This window comes from Castanea sativa, chromosome 7, assembly GCF_040712315.1.
Source record: "Castanea sativa cultivar Marrone di Chiusa Pesio chromosome 7, ASM4071231v1".
Classification (NCBI taxonomy): domain Eukaryota; kingdom Viridiplantae; phylum Streptophyta; class Magnoliopsida; order Fagales; family Fagaceae; genus Castanea; species Castanea sativa.
Window position 1 is genome coordinate 3,523,860 of NC_134019.1, and position 25,480 is coordinate 3,549,339.

General features: G+C 32.8%; 1 protein-coding gene and 2 pseudogenes across 1 annotated transcript; 1 reads left to right on the top strand and 2 right to left on the bottom strand.

Annotated features, from left to right (window-relative positions):
• Nucleotides 1-4,926: 4,926 nt before the first annotated feature.
• LOC142642152 (putative pectinesterase/pectinesterase inhibitor 12) lies at nucleotides 4,927-7,796 on the bottom strand. Its single transcript, XM_075816507.1, has 2 exons — nucleotides 6,860-7,796; nucleotides 4,927-5,624 (listed from the first exon to the last, which is right to left on the bottom strand). The coding sequence occupies exons 1-2, from the start codon at nucleotides 7,794-7,796 to the stop codon at nucleotides 4,927-4,929; spliced, it is 1,635 nt and encodes a 544-aa protein (XP_075672622.1).
• A 10,212-nt stretch (nucleotides 7,797-18,008) lies between these two features.
• On the bottom strand, nucleotides 18,009-21,953 carry LOC142642191 (putative pectinesterase/pectinesterase inhibitor 12; annotated as a pseudogene).
• Nucleotides 21,954-22,520: 567 nt separating this feature from the next.
• On the top strand, nucleotides 22,521-23,093 carry LOC142643226 (ethylene-responsive transcription factor 1A-like; annotated as a pseudogene).
• The last annotated feature ends 2,387 nt before the right edge of the window (nucleotides 23,094-25,480 follow it).

Sequence of the window (25,480 nt, forward strand, 5' to 3'; positions counted from 1 at the left end):
ATTTTTTGATCGATCGAAACTCAATTTCGACCGATCGAATTTTGAAAGTTGAGTTTTATAAAAAGCTTCTCCTCACATGTACTTCACTATTTCAAAAGCTTTTCCAAACTTTTTCTTACTTTCTCTCCTCGACTGATCCAATTTAAGATTTTTCTCACTTTCTCTCCTCGACCGATCCAATCTAAGATTTTTTGTCGTTTTCCTCCAAATTTTTCTCCAAGGATTTTGTCCTCAAGCATTGGTAAGTCCTTTATACCCTTCTTTTTTCAATTTAATCACATGTTTCATGCACTTTTATTCAAAATTTCAAACATAGCATTTTAGGGATTTTTGATTATATCAATTTTTTTTTTAACATTTTTAATCAATGGGTATTTGTTCTTAGTTCATATACATGTGATCCTCATGCATTAATTTGATCAATTTTGTGATTTGAGGAAAATTAAAATTTCTAGGGCTTGGAACTTTGCTCAATTAGGCTTAAATTGGTGAAATTGACTTGTGTTTTTGATAGATTAACTCATTATATGATGTTTTCTAACTAGTATAATGGTTAATTGATCAATTTGGTTAAAGTTTTTGAAATTGGGTTTTTCAAATTTGGGGTTTTTGGACTAAAACTCTATGTTCAAGTCAATTGGTTGTTTATAAAGTAAAATTGAACAAATTTCAATGCATTAGAGCATGCATCATATGTGCATTCATTACATGCATCAAATAGATTGTTATATATTGAGATTTTTGTGCTCTAACTCTCTATAATGCATGTTGCCCTTGGTTTTTTTTTCTTTGTTTTTTGTTTTCCTTTCTTTTTAAACCCTTAGCATTATGGTTAGGAAGACTAGAGCCAACAACAAAACCACCACTCCTTCTACCCCTGAGTTCCAGAGTGATAGGTTTAGAACCATTAAGTGTCAAGAAACCTATGAGAAATGGAACATCTTTAGGTCTGTTTAGGCTGAGTGTAGGGTCATTCTAGATGAGCTTGATCGGGAGATTCGTAGGAATTTTGAGCGTAGGGGTTGGTTACCTCTTTTAGATGTCGAGCATCCTCCTCCAACGGCTTTGATTAGAGAGTTCTACTCGAACCTCTCTATCCACTTCGATGATTCCAACATTCAGTTTGTGAAAAGTTGAATAAGAGGTGAAGAGTATGTCATTACTCCTCAGGTAGTGCATTCTGCTCTTGGTGTACCTTTGGTACAATAGCTAGTGTACCCTTACTCAGAGTCTCCTCACCTTGATGAAATTATGTCACTCATCACTAGTACTTCCATTAGATGGGATACTGATCCTCGTATCACTTTCCATGAGCTTACTGAGCTCAATTATTTGTTTTTTCGAATTTCTTGTCATAATATTTGGCCTATCTCTCACCTTCATACTATTCCCATTGAGAGATGTGCGTTTTTGTATGCTCTCGTCACTGATGCTCCTATGAATTTTCCTTCTCTTTTCATTAGCTCATTAGTTGAGGTTCATAAAAGTAGTGTCAAATCCTATGGTTTGTTTTTCCCGGTTTTCATTTATAGGATTTTGTTAGATTTAAGTTTAGATGACTTTCTCGCATCTGAGCCTGTCCATATTATAGCTCCTATAGGTGCCACCTTCCTTAGGTAAAGAGCTACTCAGTTGAAAGCTAGCTCTAAATGCCCTAGAGTCGAGTCTTCTATAGGTGATGCATCTAGGCCTCCTCCTTCCGATGATCCTTCTGCTGAGACTTATGTAGACCCCACAACTGCCATGGATCCTCCACCATCTACATCGAGCGACTCCTCTATATGTGCCACTTTGGATACGATTGTGACTATTCAAGCGGCGTATGGATAGATTTTGTTCGATTTGCTTAATGAGGTTGCGGCCTTATAAGCAGATTTGGCACATGCTAGAGGTTCTACTCCACATGCTCCACCTTTTGATGATGATTCTTGATTGCCCTTTGGCAATTCGTCACAAAAAGGGGGAGCACATACAAATGGAGATAGGGGGAGATTTGGAGATTATAGATTGTATCTAGAAGTTTCATGATGTATTTTTTGTTATGGCATATGATGTATTTCTTTTTTAGCTTTGATGTATTTATTTTTATGGGTTGTTTATGTTAGGGGGAGACATTTTTTTTTTTAGTTGTTTTATTGTTTCTTGTTTTACATATGGTACATTTGATTATTGATTTATATTCATGAGGTTATTCATGATATATGTCTTCTATTTTATGTTTTGTGAAATCAAGAAGTTTAATTTTGGTTTACTTGTATTTTCCACACATGCGTTTATGTGTTTGTTGAGTGTTTTAGGAATTTATAGGTTAATTCAGTTGTAACTGCTGTTTATATTGGCAACTAATAGATAGTAGTTAGGTTGAATTGTATTTAGGGCTTTTTAAATTTGAATGGGCTGTTTTACTTTAAGCATTTTAGGTTTTTGTAATGTGTTTTGTCATGAATTTTCAAAGGGAGAGATTGTTAGGTTCTAAGACCTTAAGGACTAAGTATTAGAACTTTGATATGTATTGTGTTGGCAAACTATGATCAAAACATGGAGTCTTGGTTTAGACTTGCTCAAAGTGTTTTTAATTGTAAAATTGGAATCGAGTGATTGCATGATTTATTAGACAAAATCTGTAAGGCTTGATTGATCGAAAATTAGACTCGATCGATCGAACCACGTACAGATTTATTTTTCTGCAGAATTTTCAATTCAGCCCAAACCTGTTTGATGTGTAGGGTTAAGTGCTTTACTTCACATATAAAAGGAAAAACCCTAGCTACGTTTTAGAAGTCTTTTTGAGTGTTGTGTGTTGAATTTTTTGTGAGATCTAAAGGTATTTACCTTCATACACACACATAGGGCTATCAAGATCAAGATTCACGTCAAGAGCTTGATGATCGCTTCAGGTGCTGCTTAAAGAACTTAAAGAAGATCCGAGACCTTTGAGTAGAGTCTCAAAGTCACAAGTAGGAGAACTTGTGGTTGCAGCAAATCAAGGAAAGAAGTAGTTCGTGGACTCGAAACTGTTACGTGGTCATGATAGTAAGTTTTCTACACGATGTAGCAATAGGATGTTAGTGGTCTAAGTTCTATTGTAAAAATTTCAATTCTTTCATAGTGAATCTGTTTTTACCTTGAGGATAGCTAGGTTAAATCCTCCTTAGGATTTTTACCGATTAGGTTTTCCTAGGTTATCATATCGTTATGTTATTTATATTTCTGCATTATTTACATGATATGATTTAAATGTGTTAACTTAGGTCTGATTTATTTATCTAAGTAATCACTTGGTTATATAACTAGGTTAAACATCTTGTGTTTAAGGGTTCTCAAACTTTACATGATTTATTTTGCATTAAATTATGCAACAATTTTCTTGGACTCTAAAGTCATAGATTACTCTAAATTCTCTCATATAAGCAACATTATGTTGTCATATCTTATTTGGTACTTAACTCCAAACTAAAAAAAAAAAAAGTCTAGCCTGGAGAACAAAAAAAAAAAATTGGTGAATTAATGATTACGACATTGAGAGGAAAATATGATTTTGAGAAAATTGGAAAACTAAACAATTTGAACCCAAAAAAAAAAAAGCACTTCCAATTTGACTCTATCGAAACTATTTTATATTATGTTTTACTAAACAACAACAACAACAAAAAGAGGTGATTTTCAGGGTATGATTTGTTTACCATTTACTTAGCTATATAGCAGCTAAACATACAAGCACAGCTAGCCTCCAATTTCTTTTAAATTATTATAACTGAAATTTGTAAAAATAAAGGAAAATAAATGAAATGATATATTTTCCAATCTTAATGTTTAAACTTATTGTAGAAATTAAGGAAAACTAAATCATTAATAAGATCTTCTGTTTTTTTTTTTTTTTTTTTTTTGAAGTTACTTCCAAGATAAGGCTAGTACATAGAGGGATGGGGGCACCTTGAAGTATTGGTGGTCCATAGACAAGAGTTTTTAAATATCTCTATCATCAAGATGAGACACTAATTGACTTTTGATTTAGACGGGATTTAAACCCAAGATCTTTTACTTGACACCAAAATACTTTATTAGTTGAGCTAATTCTAGAATCCACAATTTATGGACAAGTTAGCCACACTTCTTAATGTGGTTAACGTCTTCAATATGACAATATCCCTTAAATTTATGTATATATTGACAAAACTTTTTTTTTAAATTAATTTTTTAAAGAGGGAGGGTCATAGGCTCATATGTATGGGTTAATGCTTTTTTTTTTTTTTTTTTATAGGGGTTTGGTTGCTTATTTCTTTTTTTCCTTTTTGTGTGTTTGACTAGCTTAAATCTTGAGAAGGGCTTAAGCATTACTTTTGGAACACTAAAATTTTAATGTGTGTGTGTGTGTGTTGAGAGAATTTCAACCTATAACGTCTGCTCCTAATGAGAATTTCACCATTTGATATTGGTGTGTTTTTGGTGTGCTAAATGCTAAAATTTTAGCATTTAGCACATCTGGTGCTAATGCTCTTAAACACTCAATTCCTCTAAAGGCTTTGTACTAAATCTAATTACTTTAATCAATCGCTTTTGAGTCTTTAGACTCTTGATAGATAAATCACAATTATATGCATAATTGTAAGTATCGTATGATACATATCATATCATGTACAAAAAAGTTTTGCATCATTAGGGCGTATAAAAAATTCTCTTAAATAATACGATACATAGGTGCATATATTCAGAATTTATAATGAATACACATTTTATATTTTTATATCTATAATTTTTTTATAATTTTATTAGGTGTACGATAAAAAATCAATTCATAATACGATTTACGTTTTAACAACTATGGTTATATGTATTAGAATGACCTTTCCTTTGAGAAAGTAAAATTATTTTTGCCATAAGACAATTCCATTTAATTCTTACATTTTTTTTTATACTAGATCAAAGTTAAACTCCATGATCGTAAGGAAATGCAGTGGAATCCAACCATTCATCACCACTAATGAACTCTGACACCGTGAAATTATACGTAGCATCAACATCCATTTTGTGATACCCTTTCCATTGAACTCTATCATCAGTTGATGAGCCGGGCCCACCATTGTCATACTCCCCGTAGTACAAAGTTTCTAATTCTTGATCATCATTATCATCAGACCATTGTGTCCACCCAGCTGGGTTAATGAAGGAGTCAATGTGAGAATTTAGATAGACTGTTTGAGAGTACACCCTCCATGGCCTTCCTAGGTAGCTTTTCACGTTGCTAGAATTAGAGTACAAATCATTTGTAGCAAGAATTGAACAGTTCTGGATGGAAATTCCAGTGTCCTCATCTGGGCTGTCACGAGACTGTGCTGTGATAACTGTGAATTGGCCAGGCATTGGCATTTGAGACCAAATATTACATCCTTGGAATATCACTGCTGCATTCCCAAGTATGAAATCTATAGTCCCCAATATGTCACACTCTCGGTAGAATTGTCGAAAGGAATGGACATACAATGTATCCTGGTAACCATTAATATGACACTTGTACAAAGCTGCAAAGTCCGCATTTACTCTTAAGGCAACTGCTTGATGTTTCTTTGCTCCAGCCTTATTCTCAATACATATGTCTCGTGCCAGAAAGCCATCACCAGACACCGCTGAAATCCAATTTAATTCAATTTGAACACGAAAATAAATTAATACATGTTAAATAAATATAATACATATTGAGTGTCAATGGCAAAAGATAAATAAAACAATAGACATAATAATTTTTTTAACATATTTCAACTTAATAATATATGAAAACATAACTCATCACTTTTTTAAATCCTAAAAATTATATATGATTGATTTTGAATTAAATTGCGCAACAATTTCCTTGGACTCTAAAGTCATAGATTAAATTCTCTTATATAAGCAACATTATGTTGTCATATCTTATTTGGTACCTAACTCCAAACCAAAAAAATAAATAAAAAAGTCCAGCTTGGAGAACCAAAAAAAAATGGTGAATTAATGATTACGACATTGAGAGGAAAATATGATTTTGAGAAAATAATTGAAAAACTAAACAATTTGAACCCAAAAAAAAAAAAATAGCACTTCCAATTTGACTCTATGGAAACTATTTTATATTCTGTTTTACTAAACAACAACAACAAAAAAGAAACAGAAAAGGAAAAAGAAAAAAAAAAAGAGAGGTGATTTTTAGAGTATGATTTGTTTCCCATTTACTTAGCTATACAGCAGCTAAACATACAAGCACAACTAGCCTCCAATTTCGTTTAAATTATTATAACTGAAATTTGTAAAAATGACGGAAAATAAATGAAATGATATATTTTCCAATCTTAATGTTTAAATTTATTGTAGTAAGGAAAACTAAATCATTAATAAGATCTTTCTTTTCTTTTTTTCGAAATTACTTCCAAAGATAAGACTAGTACATAGAGGGATGGAGGCACCTTAATTAAAGTATTGGTGGTCCATAAACAAGAGTTTTTAAATATCTCTATCATCAAGACGAGACATTAATTGACTTTTGATTTAGACAGAATTCAATCCCAAGATCTTTTACTTGACACCAAGATATTTTATTAGTTGAGCTAATTCTAGAATCCACAATTTATGGACAAGTTAGCCACACTTTTTATGGTGGTTAACGTCTTCAATACGACAATATCCCTTAAATTTATGTATTTATTAACAAAACGTTTTTTTTTTTTAATTTAAGTTCTTAAAGAGGGAGGGCCATAGGATCATATGTATATTAAGAAAATTTCAACATATAACGTTCACTCTTAATGATAATTCTTTTTCATCAAACTAAAAATTATCATACATAAGTTGGTTAAATATATATAAATGTAATACAGAAGGCTAAACATACCTAGAGTTGCAGATCTGAAAGTTGTCCAGCCGTCCCCCACGCTCCTCTTACCAGTAATTATAGTGATATCAGCTCCATCTCCGAGCAGAACAATGTGGGTCTTGTAAGATGGGATTTCCACATTTTCTTCATAAAGTCCTTGTTTCACATAGATATGTGTTTTATCGTTGCTGTTGTTTGGAGCAAAGTTGATAGCATCAGTGATGGTGGTGAAGTTTCCAGTTCCATCAGCAGCCACAGTCAGCACCTTACTCGGGTCAATTTCACTCTCCAATATCCGAGTCCGACGCTTTAATTTCTTTGAAATCCACGTTGGAACACCCAAGTCCATGAGGCGCCTTTTATCATGGCTTTTTTGACTAGACAAAATGGAAAGAGCATTACTTACATGCATATAAGTTTCATTTATGGAACTCAGTAGGGCTGGCTTCAGAGGACCCGAAGCTGAATCCAAACCCTCCAAGCATGTGTTCTTGTTTGTGAGTGCTGCGCTAAGGTATGCTATTGCATCGGCAAGTTTCCGTTGATTAATGCGTGCATCCTGCGGGACTAGGGACACTGTTCTTTGTAAACAAGACATGGTGATTTGTTGGAGTTCCTTGCAGTCCGGGATGGTTCCTTTTTGTTTTTCGATGATATTATTTGAGTTTCCCGCATCCAAGAGCAGACTGGAAAGCTTTCCAGACTCCGATATTGCGGTTTGGAGGGTGTAAAGGAGGTAGGTGTTGGTGCTTGGAATGGCCTCATCTGAGATATTGGTGGAGAGTTTCAGTGAGTCAAAACAGACATCTGGGTATGGTGTGGTTTTGCATACAGATTTTATGGAGGACGAATGTTGGGAATTTTTCATAGAAGAAGAAGAGTTGAGAGCCCATGTTCTTGACAAGCTGATTGCGGAGAGGAGCAAACAAAGTTTCAGAATATTGGAGGAAGCCATCAAAGTTTGATGAGACAAATTGAAGTGTAGACTGACATATATAGATTAAAAGGGCTTCCCTAAACAACGTGTAACACGTGATATTACGGTTATTGTGTGTAACACATGCGGTGGCGGAGCCACATTATAGGTTGGCCCCCCAAAATTTTGAAATATTTTAGTATCCTCTCTCTCTCTCTCTCTCTCTCTCTATATATATATATATATATGTTATAAATCGGTTAAGGTGGGCCAAAGAAAAATGAGATTTCCCACCCACCCCCCCAAATTTGAGTCGCTCTCCAATGACATTAGAAAGAAAAAAAAAATTGGCTTCCCCCAAGAAAAAAACAAAAATAAATAGCTTAATCCATCCAAAACAAATTTAAAATTTTTTTTTTTTTAAAAGCTACATAAGAATCATCCATTATTATTTTTTCCCTTTTTTTATCTTTTCATTTATACATCCAATCAATTGAGTTACAAAGCTTCTAGCTCTATTATATTTAAAAATGTAATTATTTTTCTCTTTGGATTATTTTCCATACATGTTTAGAGTAAAGTAGACAATTTGTGTGTACTCATTAAAGTTTAGAAAGATTATGTTCATTAGAAAAAATAAATAACAAGTTCTTACTAATCTAATTGTATATGAATATGTTTTGAATTTATCTAAACCGATTTATGAATACCATAGTTTGGCCCCCCAAGCCAAAATTCCTAGCTCCGTCACTGAACACATGTGATGTTAGGGATATTGTTGAGTCTTTTTAAATTTTTTTTAAAAAAACTTTATCTCTCGATATGTTTAGAATATCTTTTTTTAGCTTGACTTGACAATTAAAATATATAATATATGTAGTTTTAGTCACGTCACTCTATTAGTAAATTATATGATGTCTAATTCAAATAATAAATTATACGCACCTATATATAATCACGTAATAAGTTGAAAAATATGACTTCAAACATTGTAAAATTCTTTGGACGATGGAGAGGGTTACCACGCATGGCATAATGCACAAAAATGTCTTTTAACAAGACTAATACTTGTTGCGCACACTGTTCATTCTAACTGAAAACATGACTTTAAACCATTATTTCAAACTTAAAAACATGACTTTGAAAGTTACTTTTTCGATTGTAATGGCCTAATGGGAAGTGTGTGCTTGCACTAGTGTATCCAACAAACAAAGCCCTTTTAATAGTGTTATTAATTTCAGCAACTTGTTCTATTTATTTATTATTTGTGTCTATTTTTTCCCCAATTCCAAGGTTTATTAGATCAGAGTTCAGGAGTGATTAGTGGAAGAAATTGTGTTTTTCAGGCCATTATAACGGAAAAAGTAACTATGCAAGTAGGACTCTGTGCTTTTGGAGCAGTCAAGTCTTTTAAGTTCTTACGGAGACAAATGCAACATGCAAGTGGGACTCTTTGTGCTTATATGGTGTTAAAAACTCTTTTTTCACCTCACATGGCACTACCTTATTAGCAACTTATGTCACATCAATATATTATTGATTTTTTGGGTAAATCTATTTAAAACCCAAAATAAGCTTATATTTCATTTAATTACATAGATTGGGCTCACATGGCTCGTGAGCCCAATGAATCGGGCGGATTCATGGTCCACGTTTCTTTTTCATCAATCGAGATCATAACTCATGATATCATCAACATCAACATATGAATCGGGTTCACACAATGAATCAAAGCTCACGGCTCATATTACCTCTCTCATATTCATGGAAAGCAGCTTCTTCAACAAAAGTCCATATTCACACAAAACGACAACAAAACCCAAGGTACGTTATCTCATCTTCGGATTATGATCCAAGCTCATGAGTCTCTTTGGAAAAATTTTGAGAGTTGTGGTTTGGAGGGCTAAGAGGTATGTTCAGTAAAGTTCCAGCAGTTTAAAGTTGATAAAAGAAACATGTTGCTTGACATGTCTTCTTCAACTCCCTGAGCTCTGACGAGTGCGTGTGTAGCGGGTAATATATGGTAAGCATCTCTTATCACATAGCACATAAAATGATAAAACTCCCCATTGCTTTTTTCCTAAAACTTAATATTCATCATATGACAAATACTCAATATCCTCAGCCATCTAAATGCTGAAAAAATAACTATCCATTCAATCTCCAACTGTTTCTATACAAATTTAGAAACTTAATTATATTATTCTACATAAACTAAATTACTACTTTCAGCTAAAATCCAACTCAAACACATGGCCTATTCTGATTGCCTATTTTTAATCTCCAAATACATAGAATATTCATGATATCTCTAATACCCAGCTGCTGTTTGCCACAATCAGATCAAATATTCCTCTGCCAGCTGCTAAAGCAGAGCACTAAATGCTTTTTTTGCTCACCAAGATTAAGTCACAACACAATGGGACCTTGACCAAATCTCTAAAACTTCATAACTATCAACCAATCATTCTCTTATTTACTAAAACTGTGTTATAATAGAACCTTGGACCAAAAATACAAACACCCAAAAAATGAACACTACAAAAAACTAGACCTATAGTGACTTTTTCTTAGTGGCGTTTGTAAAAAATGCCGCTATAGGTACCCTATAGTGGCGTTTTCTATAAACATTGCTATAAGCATATCTATAGCTACGTTTGGGAATCCTATAGTGACGTTTTAAAAAAACTAGGTCTCTAGCAGCGTTTCAAATGGCCTATGGCAGCGTTTTTAAAATGCCACTATAAGCCCTTGTAAGACCAGGACCTATAGTCAAACGCCACTATAGCCCAGCACCAAAAAAAAAAAAAAAAAAAAAAAAAAAAAAAAAAAAAACCGAAATGTTCCCAGGCTTACAAATACTAGGGCATATTCTAGGAATATGCCATAGAATATTCTAGGAACATTCCATGGCATGTTCTACAATATTTCATAAAAAACAAAAACTAAATGGTCATGGTTTCAAGATTAAAAAAATATGGAATATTCCTAGAATATGCCTAGAATATTCTATGACATATTCCAGAATATTTGAATAATAGATATATATATATATATATATATATATATATATATATTTAAATGTATATATTATTATATATTTATATTTAAATGAGACATGGTATGTCCACAATTTTTTTACAATTTTTTTCACAACAAATCATAAGTAGTTAGTTGTTCTTTCTCAACAAAAAAAAAAAAAAAAAAAAAGTAGTTAATTGTTATTGGTTCAAATTTAAACTTAACACTAAGATTACTTTTTTGTCTCAACAATAACAACTGGTAACAACCTACTACTTAAAATTTGGCGTAAAAATATTATGAACATATCATTTCTCTATTTAAATTTATATATATATATATATATATATATATACACACACACATACGAGGGACCAGCAAAAAAATTTTAAAAAAATGTTAAAAAAATTTCAGAATTCAAAATTCAAACCCACCTAACCCACTCACCTTATCAATCCATTCTCCACGTCCTTATTCTTCAGACTTGTTTCTTTTCTTTTCTTTTCTTTTTTTCCTTTTTTTTTTCTTTCTTTTTCTCCCTTATCTCCACTCCTTCATCTTTCTTCTTTTCTCTCTTATTTTGTCCTTCTTTCACTGCACACCTGAATTTATTCTTTTCTCTTCCTCTCCATTTTGATTTTATTTCTCCTATTTTATTTGTGGTGGTGTTAATGTTAGTGGGTTTTGGATTTGAAGATGGTGTTGCAACTTGTTAATTTTGTTTAAATTTGTAAATGGTGCTGCTATTATGGGATTTGTGATTGAAGAAAGAGTGATATTGTGTTTGATGCCATTGGTTGTATAGTTGCAAGTAAGTATTTTTTTAAAAAAAAAATTAATGATTGTTTTGGTCTATCCCTTGTTTGTTGTCAACTTTGCTTCGTGGGTCTCTGAGATTTTTGATTAATTTTTGTGAATTCTTTCGCTTTTTATCATTGATAGGCATAGAGATCTCAAGTGTGATAATATCTTTGTTAATAGAACCAACAAAGTAGTGAAAAATTCAAAATCTATTTGATGATTTCTTTTTGCAGGTTAATTGGTCTATGGCGGCTAAATGTGGGGTGGAGTTGCTTTTTTTTTTTTTTTTTTTTTTATGTGAGCATGTTGTGTTTGATTTTGAATTTTTTTTTTAGGTGGGTTTGTGTTTCATTTTGAATTTGCTGGGCTAGCTATAGTGTTTGTATTTTGTCTTATTTATGTATTTTGTTTTGTTTTGTTTTTTATCTTTTTATTTAATTACAATTTTAATTCAGTTAAAAAAAATTTGATTACCAAAAATTAATTTTTGGTAATCAATTTTTTTTTTTTTGTTGTTGGTTTTTGGCTATAGTGGCGTTTGTTAAATGCCACTATTGTACGCACCGTCACTATAGACCTATAGTGGCATTTCTAAACACCACTATAGACCAATTTTTTAATTCTTAAAAAAGGCTATAATGGCGTTTGACAAATGCCACTATAGCCTTTTTTAAAAATAAAAAAATTGGTCTAAACGCCACTATAGTCTGTAGTGGCAGTACAATAGTGGCATTTGTAAACGCCATTATAGCAAACGCTGCTATAGCTTAAATGTGCCTATAGTGGCTTTTTAGTACCTATAGTGGCGTTTCACAAACGCCACCATAGACCTAGTTTTTTGTAGTGGAAGCATTTCCAATAGAATCCCAGCAGTGTATTCAGCACTTGACACCTGATTGAAACTGATATCGCCAGCCATTTAATGCTGAAATCCCAGCAGCCAGCTATTATACCCAAAATAGCAAGACACCCTTAAAAGAGATCTTACCATTTTCAGCCAAATTCATGAAATATCCATCCTAGCAACCTGACATCTGACCTTATCTGCTTCCGCCCCAAGCAACAGCTGTCTTGTAACAACTGTCTTATGATAGCTTTTCCTGTTAGCTGGGACAACTTTTCCTGATAGCATGGACAACCTTTTCAAATTAGTTGTGACAGCTAACCCTAACCTAGCAACCTTAACATTACAAATTTTCCTTATTTGGCTAAAACCCAAAACCAACTAAGTGACTATCTCTTTCTTGCTAAAATATTTTCATTTTCTGCTTCTCTTTCCCCAGCAACTACTACCCAAAACAGCAAGAACATCTTAAAACTAAACATACCATTCTTGGCCAAATCCTAGAATGGATTTTCTGAAGATTCATTGCTATTTGGGACAGATTTTGGTTGAGATTATTTGCTAAAATACCCTCTTAAACTCTGCTATAATTAAAACCCTTCATCAACACCTCAAGACAACCAAGAGGGAAGGACAACTCTCTCATGAACTTATCCATTCTCTCTCTCTCTCTCTCTCTCTCTCTCTCTCTCTCATTATCTTCTTAAGCTCTTAATGAAATTTTGAGCTTCTAAGTTTCTAGTTTCCAAATTAGGAGCTAAACTCTTCAGTCCTTAGCTCATAAATGCCCTTCATAAGCCATCATATATCTTCCAGCAAAAGATCCCAATAGCAAATCCCAATAACATTGCTAAACACACTACAACACTATTACCCTTACTCTCCATATTCAGAAAATACACCTATCTTACTGCTCCTATCTCCAAATACTTAAACACATCTCCATACTCTTCTCTTACAAAATCTTTACTCTTCGAAAGCAATCTCTACAACTTCTCCAGCGGTTATAATCTCATATTTTTACTATCTTTAACCTTCATAGCTTTCTACTTCCATATATCATACATATTACAAATACTACATCCCACAAAATATCTATATCTTTTACCATCTCCACACTTCTCAAGAGATATCAAACACTCATACTAAAAGCCCTTCTCATGGAAGGCATCAATTTCTAATGCTAAAACCCTTCTCCTAGAAGGCACCAAAATCTCATATCAAAGTCATTCTCATGGGAGGCACAAATCCATCTTACATAAAGCATTTCTCTTAGAAGGCACAAATACTTCATCCAAAAGTTCTTCTCATGGAAGGCAACACTATTCATAACTTCACAACAACTAAAAGAGCATTTTCAAGGAGAAAACTCATTTAAGTGCATGATAAGAGAGGCAAACTTAACCAGCTCCTACACACAGTTGGACATACTCTCTCTCCCTCCAGTTGCACCCATTTTTCCTCCTCAATCTTGAAGTTATCATGACAAACTGCCTCTCTACCACCGGGGTCACTCTGCTGGAACATTATAAACTGACAGAAGCTGTACAGCTGGAGTTACAAACCATACAAAGATAAGTGATTTTGCTTCCATATCTTTAAATTTACATCATTGAATATATGATTACTTCACCTTTAAATACATATTACTTTATTTCAACTATTATTACAACCATTGATCAAAGCTATTATATCAAACACATATTACATATTTATTCAACAATTATCTTGATTCTTAAATTTTGGCTTTAATGGTTTTGTAAGCTTAAAAGTACGCTGGTAGCCATTGGACCATGTGGCCCAATGTTGAGTTCCGGATGCAACTCCCCAAACAAACCCAGGTCTAGTAAGGTCACCCCTCCAAAGGACTACACATGGCTGAGGAACCGAAAAAGGCCCCCGAACATATGGTAACTAACCATTAAACATGCTTAGTAATGTAATATATGTACACTATGTTCGTATAAAGTTCACATTTTTTTTTCCTTTTTAAGAATGCATACCACTAACACATGATTTTCCATGATGTGTAGACAATCAAAACCCTTTTAAATTTATTGGGATAACCCCCCCCCCCCCCCCCCCGAAAAAAAACATCACTAGATGGTGATGAATTGTGGTAAAAGTTGTGAAAAATATTATGGTACTAACATTTCTCTTGTTCTGGAACAATAGGATTCTCTCAATTTCACCCACACACATACCATTTTATTTCAAGCTTAGGATCCTTTCTATTTTCACTATAAAAATGGCAACAATCAAATTTACTTAAAAATAGTGTTTATATATATATATATATATATATATATATATATTATAAAAATGAAGCCTTTGACTTTTGTTGACTTTATAATATATTGACACATAAGATTTGTTACTCTCAAAAATTAACACATCATTTTTAATTTTTTTTAATTTATTTAAAATTTTCCTAAAAAACCTAAACCCTACAAGCAAGTAATGAAAACCCGAATACAAAATTACATCTATAAAAAACACGGAGAAAACTACACCACCAATAACATACCCACCAAGTCAATGAAGCCAACTCAACCGAAAGCACCTAATCATGTCATCATGTTGAGCACAAAAAGAATTGGGAAGATTGAGTAGTGTTTGTGGTACACATTCCCCAAAGAATACATATCGAAGTTATGGAAACATGGGGGTAAAAGAAAATTAATAGTTCTACTACTGCTGAGATGAATCGGAGGACAAAGGTCATGAACAACATTACAATTGATTACTTCTATTGGCATTGAGACTGAGCATCAGAGGCCAAAGTTGATGGTTCGTGGGATCAAGAGATGTGCACCTCTTCCTACAATTAAATGTTCAGCATCCTTTCAATTTTGACCTAATTATTAACTCCTACTTGGTCCCCAAGTTCAGCCATTATCACTAACTAGTATGTAACCCATGCATAGACTAATAGGCATAGATGCATTTAAAAATAAATATATTTTTTTAATCATAATATATATATATATATATATATATATATATATATATATATATAAGTGATTGAATTATTAGAAAATGATAGGCCAAGAATGTATTGACCCATTTGGTAAATTAATCAATTAATTAGTCAAGTTAATTAATTATATTCAATTACATGCAATAAGCGTGATAACACAAAAAAATCACCAACTAAAGTAAATGCAGTGAAAAATAAAGTTGACACAGGTAATTTGTTTACGAATGAAGAAAACCATCGAGGCAAAACCCTATTGGGTGAATTTAAGGTCACTACTCTCAAGAATCTATTATTATCAAAACAAGCGTTTACAAGTAAAGAAATCTCAGTACCTTATACCAACCTATAGTTGAACCCTTACCCCAATACCCAATTAGACTTGTAATGTAATGACAATCTCTCATTTCAATGCATGGCTCCCAATACATGACTAACTAATCGATACACAGATCTTAGTATGTGACTTACTCTTTTGCACAAATTCAAATACGTGACTAACACACCAACTTAAGGAAGACGTTGGCTGCAAAAATTTTTAGTTCATCCAACAATGAAAATCAAAAAAATCCTTGATTATAAAACCCTTAGCGCAAAGACCCAGCAACTTCTTCAAAGAATATGTTGAACTAGGGCAAATTATCTCCGATCACAATATGCATGAATAATCACTTTGCATCACTTGAGACAGCCCTTAAAATAATCCTTATATATGTTTAGGGTTGTATAAAAGGAAACCCTACACAAATAAACTTGAATATGCATGAAAAAAAATTTGAAAATCTAAATTTCGTAATTTTCGATAGATACTATTTCTATCGAGTAGCTATCGAGATTCGTCATTAAATCTCGATAGATATCTATCTGTCGAGTTATTTGTCAAGTTTTAATGAACAACACTTTTTCACTTGTTTATTGAACAGATTTGTATAGTTTTAATACTAAACTTGAACTCTTATTCCTTGAAGTACTAAACCGATCCTAGATCTACCCAATTACAAGTAAAGTGCGTTTTGTCAAGGGATTAGCTAATTTATATAACATATGTTCTAACAAGTTCCACATATGTCTTAACAGAAAAAATAAACATATTTTTTTAATCATAATATATATATATATAATTGATTGAATTATTAGAAAAAATAAACATAATTTGATGGATATTAAAATTACTGTCTAATTTTAATGCTACTTATGATCATTTTTATTCTAATTTTTAATAAGATAGAATGTGTGGTAATTTATTTTTTTTAGTAGATATATGATTGGTTTTTTGTTTTTTATTTTAACATTTTATTAGTATTGGTCTCTTAGTATTTTTCACTCATTAACTCATTTGACATAAAGATTAAAAAACTTCAGTAGACATATGACACAAAATTAATCCACAATTAAAATTTAATTTAGGATCTAATAGAATTTTGTGATCTAATAGAATTTTGTCTTAACTTTGAGTTTTAATACACACACACACACACACACACACATATAGGGTTGGGTTCAAGTTACACTTGGTCTAACTTTAAACAATGTTACACCACTCAATATTTTTTAAGTGGATGTGAATATTGACAAATCCACCGTTGGATTACATTATCTTCACATATTCTCTATGCTAGTAAAATTTCAAGGTGATCAAAGATTAATAGTCATGTAATCAATCAGATGTTAAAATTGAAGTTGTTGTAGTTTAAAATAATGTATAAAAAGTGAGTTTATGGATCAAATTGTAAATAACATCTAATTAATATGAAAGTTGGCATGCATGTTAAGAACATATAGAACATGTAATTCAATGGTTGAATTTTCAAAATATGAATTCAATAACAAGTTATTGGGTGGTGTAACATTACTTAGAGTTACACCAGGTGTAACTTGAACCCAACCCATATATGTGTGTGTGTGTATGTGTGTGTGTGTATATATATATATATATTAGTCTCAATTAAGGTTAATTAGTCCCTTAATTTAAGCATTAGTGATTAATTTCCACCTGAGTTAAATTATGTGCATGCAACCTTATGGTAAGTTGTAGTCTAAACCAATAGGAAAATGACACGTCACTAATTTCAAATTGGTCAATAATTAGACCAATTAGATTTGATTGTCCATAACCACATGGCCAGACTTAATTCATGAGGGTGCATCCTTATTGTTGAAATTTGTTTTCTTGAAATCTTTCAATCCGATAGTCCAATTGAGGTTCGTAACCAATCTTTTTGGTTGTTATGATATTGAGACTAATTTGGCGAGAAGTAATCAAGGATCCAATAGCCAAAATTAATATATGCTACCCTCACATGTGAATTTACCATTTTACCCCTTATGTGAAATTATATGCAATTTGCAAAATAAGATATTTACACATAGATTTATAATCTATTATATTTATAATCATCTAAAGGCATTAAAATAAGGCTTATTGATTTAATTAATTAACTTTAAGTGGCAAGACTTTTTATAGATAAATCACCAATACATGTATTACAATGACCTACTACATAATGTTATTTGTTACCTTTGAGGAACTAAAACTATATATTTTGGCCATAAGATTGGCACAAAATAAAGACCAAAGTGAATTTCATTTATTCAATGACTCTTTATACTATTCATCATAAGGAAATGTAGTGGAATGCAACCATTCATCACCACTAATGAACTCAGACACTGTGAAATTACATGCATCATCATCGTCCATTATGTGATATCCTAGCCAAGTAACTCTATCATCCGTTAATGAGCCAGGCCCGTAATTTTCGTACTCCCCATAATACAAAGTGTTTAATTCTTGATTATCATTATCATCGAAAGACTGCGTCCACCCAACTGGGTCAATGAAGTCATCAATGTAGGAATTTAGGTAGACTATTCGAGAGTACGCCCCCCATGGCCTTCCTAGGTAGCTTTTCACTCTACTAGAACTAGAAGATAAATCATCCAATTTAAAAATTGAACAATTCTGGAAGGAAATTCCAGTGTCCTCATCTAGGCTATCACGAGATTGTGCTGTAATAACCGTAAATTGGCCAGACATTGGCATTTTGGAAAAAAATTTACACTCTTGAAATACAGCTGCTGCATTCCCAAATATGAAATCTATAGTGCCCCATATGTCACACTCTCGATAGAATTGTCGAAACGAATGGACATATAATGAATTCTCAAAACCTTTAATGAAGCACCTGTACAATGCGACATAGTCCGCATTTACTCTCAAGGCAACTGCTTTATGTTTCTTCGCTCCAGCCTTGTTCTCAATACATATGTCTTGTGCCAAAAAGTGTTCACCAGACACCGCTAAAATTCAATTTATTAAATCATTAATTAGTTAGAGGTTTTAAAGAAAATTAAAAAAATAAAAACAAAATAAAAATAGAAACTTAGAAAGATTCTAAAGTTAGTACTTATTTTTTTACAAAAGCTTAAAAATTAATGTGACATGAAATATCAATGGTGCCACTTCAAAAACATATAAAAAAGTGTATAATTATTTTAGGAGAGATGATGGGAATCTAACAAATTTTGCAATATAACCTTTACAAATTGGTATGTCACCATACATAAAAAATAAAATAAATAAAAAATTCAAGACATTCATTTATTATACTTACACATTACATACCATTCTTTCGCTAAGTAGTTCAATATATGTTTGTATTTCAATAATTTCATCAAAATGAAACTCTATTAAAGTTTCAAGGGGCTCACTAAAGTTTTAAAAAATTAAATATATTTTTCTTTAATAGACAAGTGGATAACTATCGAATATACCACATTTTTTACTATTAACTATTTTTTAACAGATTTGTAACACATGGCTCTTTTATTCTTATCAAATATGCAAGCATTACTTATATTTTTTATAATTTGGAAACTGTGAGAAGAGAAATTTGAACTTTTGGATTTTTTTTTTAGAGCACTAGAAGCGTGAATTAAGTTACATGGCACTTTGACACATAAATGATGGCCAAAATGATAAAATATCTTATTCGTCCAAAAGTTCCAGCAAAATATCTTTGTTCTGAAACTATTTAGAGATATACTCTTGTTTTGAAACTTGACTTTTTAAAAATTGAGTTTCAATGAAAAACTCAATTTAACCAAAATCAAGTTACTGGCAAAAACTTATATGGAACTCAAGTTCATTGGACTCAAGTTCCATATAAGTTTTTGCAAGTTTTTTGCCTATAACTCAATTTTCTAAAAATCAAGTTTCTGTAATTTTTATTGAAACTCGATTTTTAGAAAATTGAGTTTAAAACAGAGATATATCCTTAAATAGTTTTAAATAGGGGCATTTTACTACTTGTTTTGGGCAAAAAGAGGTATTTTGCCATTTTGGCCCATAAATGATATACAATAAAAGCAGGACAACTTCAGTTATGAAAAAGCTTTACTGTTCAATCAAGCAAATTACTTTCTGATGTCATTATGGAGAGCACTTTTGGTTAGCTAGTTGATCTTTTGAATTCAGATAGGATTTGCCAACCGGAAGTCGCGGGGTTTCTTGAGGATATTACTCGTATTTGTGGAAATTTTTGCTACATATGCTTTGTTAGTGTACCTTGGTGTAATTAAGCTGCTCTAATTCTTGCTAGTGTTGCTAAAAAAAATGAGTAGACCATTGTTTTTATTAAAAGAATGCTAATCTTTTCTTTTTCATTGTACAACTTTAGGCCCTTTCATAATATTGTTCTAGTAACATTGTTTAAGTGTTGTGAAAATACGTATGAATGACAAAGTATTATAAAAATACAAAAACTATTGTTCAAACAATATCACCAAACAAACTCTTTTATCTCTAATAAATAAAGTTTACCGTCGTTTCAACTTATATCTCATGTGTGTTAGATGTTTGTACAATTTTGAATTAAAAAATGTATTTTTTTTTTTTTTCCTAACATATGATCCTATATTAAGCACAGGGGCACAAAACAACTAAACTAGTATAAAAGTAAAACAGAAGACATGTAATGCAATTAAAATATTAATTTAATTAGTTAAACATACCAAGAGTTGTAGATCTGAAAGTGGTCCAGCCATCGGCCACGCTTCTCTTACCAGTAATTATAGTGGCATCAGTTCCATCTCCTCGCAGAAAAATGTTTCTCTTGTAAGTTGGGATTTCCACATTTTCCTCATAAACCCCTTTTTTGATATAGATAATTGTTTTATCATTGCTATTGTTTGGAGAAAAGTTGATAGCATCAGTGATGGTGGTGAAGTTTCCAGTTCCATCAGCAGCTACGGTCAGCATTAGGGGTGGCAAAATTTGACACGACCCGCGAACCCGACACAACACGACACGAAATTAGCAGGTTATGGGTTGAGACTTAATGGGTTCGTGTCATATTCTGGTTGACACGACTAACTCGTTTAATAAATGGGTTGGGTTAGTGTTGAACACATAGAACCTGTTTGACCCGTCTAACCCGTTTAATTAAATGATATTTTACCAATATACCCTTCAAACTCTAGGTATATAAACTTATTAGTTGTTGTGATTTATTTTCTTTGACATATTGTGATTGATTATTTGTGATATTGGGATATGTTTTAATTTTGAATGATTATTTGTGATGCAGTTACTCGTTAGTTCTGAATTTTATATTAAAAATATTTATTTGTTTGTTTTTTCATTAATTTTTATTTTTCATTTTGATAAAATCTGATAAACAGGTCAACACGACTGACCCGTTTAATAAATGGGTCGTGTTAGGGTTGAGAAATCTTGACCCGTTTAATAAACAGGTCGGGTTAGTGTTGACCTATGTAGTCGAATACTCATGACTTGACACGACACGAACCCGACACGCGAACACGAATTGCCACCCCTAGCCAGCATCTTGCTTGGGTCACATTCACTCTCCAATATCCGAGTCCGACGCTCTAATTTTTTTGAAATCCACGATGGAACACCCATGTCCATGAGGCGCCTATTATTAAAGCAGAGGCGCCTATTGTTATGGCTTTCTTGGCTAGACAGAATGGAAAGAGCATTACTTACATGCTTATAAGTGTCACGCACGGCACTCACTAGGGTTAGCAACAAAGGACCCGAAGCTGAATCCAAGGCTTCCAAGCATGTGTTCTTGTTTGTGAGTGCTGCGCTAAGGTAAGCTGCTGCATCGGCTCGTTTCCGTTGATTAATGGGTGCATCCTGGGTTAGGGACACTAATCTTTGTAAAGAGGACAAGGTGATTTGGTGGAGTTCCTTGTAGTCCTGGATGGTACCTCTTTGTTTTTCGATGACATTATTTGGGTTTCCGGCATCCAACAACATATTGGAAAGCTTTTCAGACTTCGATATTGCGGTGTGGAGGGTGTTAAGGAGGTAGGTGGTGATGCTTGGACTAATCTCATTTGAGATATTGGAGTGTATCTATGAGTCAATACAGACATCTGGGTATGGTGTCGTGTTGCAGGTAGATACTATGGAGGACAAATTTTGGGAACATTTCAAAGACGAAGAAGAGTTGAGAGCCCATGTTCTTGACAAGCTGACTGCAGAGAGAAGCAAAAAAAGTTTCAGAATATTGGACGAAGCCATCATAGTTTGATGAGACAAATTGAAGTTTAGATTAAAAAGGCCCAAGTGTGTGTGTGTGTATATATATGCGCGCGCGCGCTTGAAATTATAGACAATGTGTGAACAGAGTGTACAAGAATAAGCGTGTAAAAATATTTTCCCATTGCTGAGCCTGAGCTCCATAAGTAAAATAATGCAATTCGGAACATTAACGACTTAAAGTTATGTTGTATACTTTTTTGTTAAAGACTTTAAAAGTAATGAATTGGATTACACAGACTTTGATAGCAGAGTGTGGAAAAACATTCTTTTACACTTATTTGCAATTACCATTTCACACGGATCCGGATCCTCTCCATTTCTATTTGAAATGGAGAGTGTCCAGTTAAGGGTTAAGATTTGCTTAAAAAGAATCTAAGATCTACAAAGTGCCACCTCAATTAAAAGTTTTTAACTTAACCAAATAACAAATATCTATGGTAACCAAAGTTAACTATGGTCCAAAAAAAAAAAAAAAACACCAGATCCCTGTATCTAGATTTTGGATCCCTTTCAGTTCTTCAATCCCAAACTCTCTCTATCTCTCTCTCTTAGTTTCTTTGAACACTCTGAAGCCTTGAACTTTAGCTTCAGCAATTTCCGATTCAGAGTTTAAAAATATCGGATCCAAAAATGTTTGGAGAGAGCTCTACAGAGTCCGATTTAACTCTTCTAGAGTCGATTCGCCGGCATCTACTAGGTGAGACTGAAGTGGGTTCTTCGAGAAACAGTCTGATTTTCGATCGGAGCTCCAGTTTCGGTAGCTTGTATCCTTGTCTCACCAAAAACTAGGGCGAGTTGCCACTCAAAGAAGACGATTCAGAGGACATGGTGCTCTACGGTGTTCTCTGTGACGCCGTTAATGTTAGGTGGGTTTCATTCCCTTCTCTCGCTCCGGTACCCACTAAGTCCTTCAATTTTGGGTTCCAAGTAATAAAATCTGAACCTGATACGTTCGTTTCGGTGAAATTTGAGCCCGAAATCTTAACATTAGTGAACAGAGTGTCGGAAACTAAGGCGGTTCCAGCGGTTTCTCAGCTGATTAAGGCGGAGCCTGCGGTGGTTCCTTCGAAGGGGAAGCATTATAGGGGTGTGAGGCAATGAACTTGGGGGAAGCGATAATAGCAAAGATGGTGGTTGGAGGCTGATGGGCAGTTGGGATTGAAGAACTGAAGGGGATCCAAAATCCAAATACAAGGATCTGGTGCTTTTTGGTTTTGTTTTTGGACCATAGTTAACTTTGGTTACCATAGTTATTTGTTATTTGTTATTCGGTTAAGTTAAAAACTTTTAATTGAGGTGGCACTTTGTAAACCTTAGATTCTTTTTAAGCAAATCTTAACCCTTAACTGGAGACTCTCCATTTCAAATAGAAATGGAGAGGATCCGGATCCCATTTCACACATATCTACAATTGACTTGGAAATAGTGTCCTTACATTAAAAATAAAAATAAAAATCTGCATTTTAACGTATAAAAGTGAACATAAAAGAGAGAAAAAAATAGCAGATATCTGATGATCAAAACCTTAATGACAATGCTATATGCTTCTTTTCTTTTCTTTCACCGAAAACATAGAGCAGTGATGTCAAAGTTCTACGCTTCGGATGGAGAAGGCCAACGTGCACAGCATGATGAGAAATAAGGTTTAACAACGTGCATCACAGTTTTCACATCATTTTAAACAACAATATTCAAACACCTAAAGATACCTTTATTTTCTCGCATTCCAAGATTTATTTGATCGAGAGTCAAGAGTGATGGGTGGAAGACCGAAGACCCTAAGTTCCCCTTAAAATTTGTTTTTCAGGACATTGCCTTTCGGAGCAAAGTATTCAAAGTTCTAAGTTTTAACGCTTACGAGGGGGCAAATGCAATTATGCAAGTAGGACTCTTGGTGCTTATATGGGTAACTGTAACTGACCAACTGTTCTTTTTCCCTTTTTAGATTAGGAAACCATTCACTGTATAATATAACATACACTTTTCATATAAAGTTCACAGTTTTACCACGGTGATCCAGTGGCTGTTGCCCTACTCTCAAATAATTTGGTACAGCATACAAGATCAACTGCAACTAATGATCTAAAGCTTTAAGTGGGATCTCAGAGTCACAAACGGGGTGTTTGTGCGCAACAAATTTAGATAGAAGAGTCATTCGAAGCTACGTGTGGTCACATAAACAAGTACTAAAAGAGATTGCTTTAGATTTAGGAAAAAATCTATTGTAAAACTTTCATTCTATTTGGTGAATTTGTTCCTTGAGGATTGTTTCGGTTAAATTCTCCACAAGTTTTTTACCTTGAAACAGGACGGTTTCATTAGTTTTCCTAAATTATCATATGACTTGTCTTATTTACTTTTTTGCACTTAATGATATGATTATTTATATTTAACCTAGATCTACATAATAAATCTAAGTAACAACTTGTTTAATTAATTAAATTAAATAATCTGAGTGTTTAGGGGTTTAAATAATCAAACAGTTTAGATTATGTCATGTCATCAATTCACTGACAAAACTCCCTAAAATATTTTGTTTTTAAAATTAATTTGAGTGGTGGTTGTGCAGCTATAGACACCGAAATTTATGTAGACTTTTCATACCCCTTAGACATGCACAATTATATAGGCCCACCACAAAAAACTAGAGGGAGAAATGTGAAACAATTTACATTATTTTTTGTGTTAATAGACATACCTCTATAACTCAAAAGCCCACATTGTAACCAAGAACCTTGTAGCTTAGCTAGTTGCAATTTTCTTCTATTTCCAAGACATTTAGGGTTAAAATCCTCCTCTTCTATTGTAACAATCAAATTATTAAAAAAAATACATTGATACATTGTTAAGGTGAACAAATCAAACATATCAAAAAAAAAAATATATATATATATATATATATATATATATATCTGTGTGTGCACGCGCGCGCGCGGGCAAAAGCATACAAATATTGCACATTGTGGAGATGTAAATGAAAATTTTAGGGCAATTTTTTTTCGCTACTCAAATGATTGGTTTAAATTAGACATTTTGTAACGATTGATAATATTACACCACTCAATAATTTTTTATTGAATGTGTATATTAACAAATCTAACATTGTATTAGATTCTTCTTACATTTACTTGCAAAATTTTCTAGATAATTAGAGATCAGTAACTTTCAAATAGTAAATAACTTCTTATTTATACAAAATTTGGCATATATGCAAGGAAGAATGAGAGTTTATGATCCAATGGTAGAAATTTTAAAATATTATCCAATAAAAAATTATTTCTTGGGTTAATCAATTTGGTATATATGGAATATACCAAATTGAAGGAGGGTATTTTAATCAATTTGGTATATATGGAATATAAAGGGAATCGGAAAAACTTGCTAGGTCTTAACACAAAGTGGATAGTCATAACTCCTTAAAAAATGTATTTTAATTATATATCTAGCTATTTTGGCATTATCTCCCCCTATTACTATATTTAATTTTGTATAATAAAGCTATAATC

What these genes read in the sequence shown, in the direction of transcription:
- LOC142642152 (XM_075816507.1), bottom strand. Translation starts at nt 7,796, where the DNA reads ATGGCTTCCTCCAATATTCTGAAACTTTGTTTGCTCCTCTCCGCAATC. An exon ending in TTTCAGATCTGCAACTCTAG is followed by an intron (nt 5,625 to 6,859) that starts GTATGTTTAGCC and finishes ATTGGATTTCAG; the next exon opens with CGGTGTCTGGTGATGGCTTT.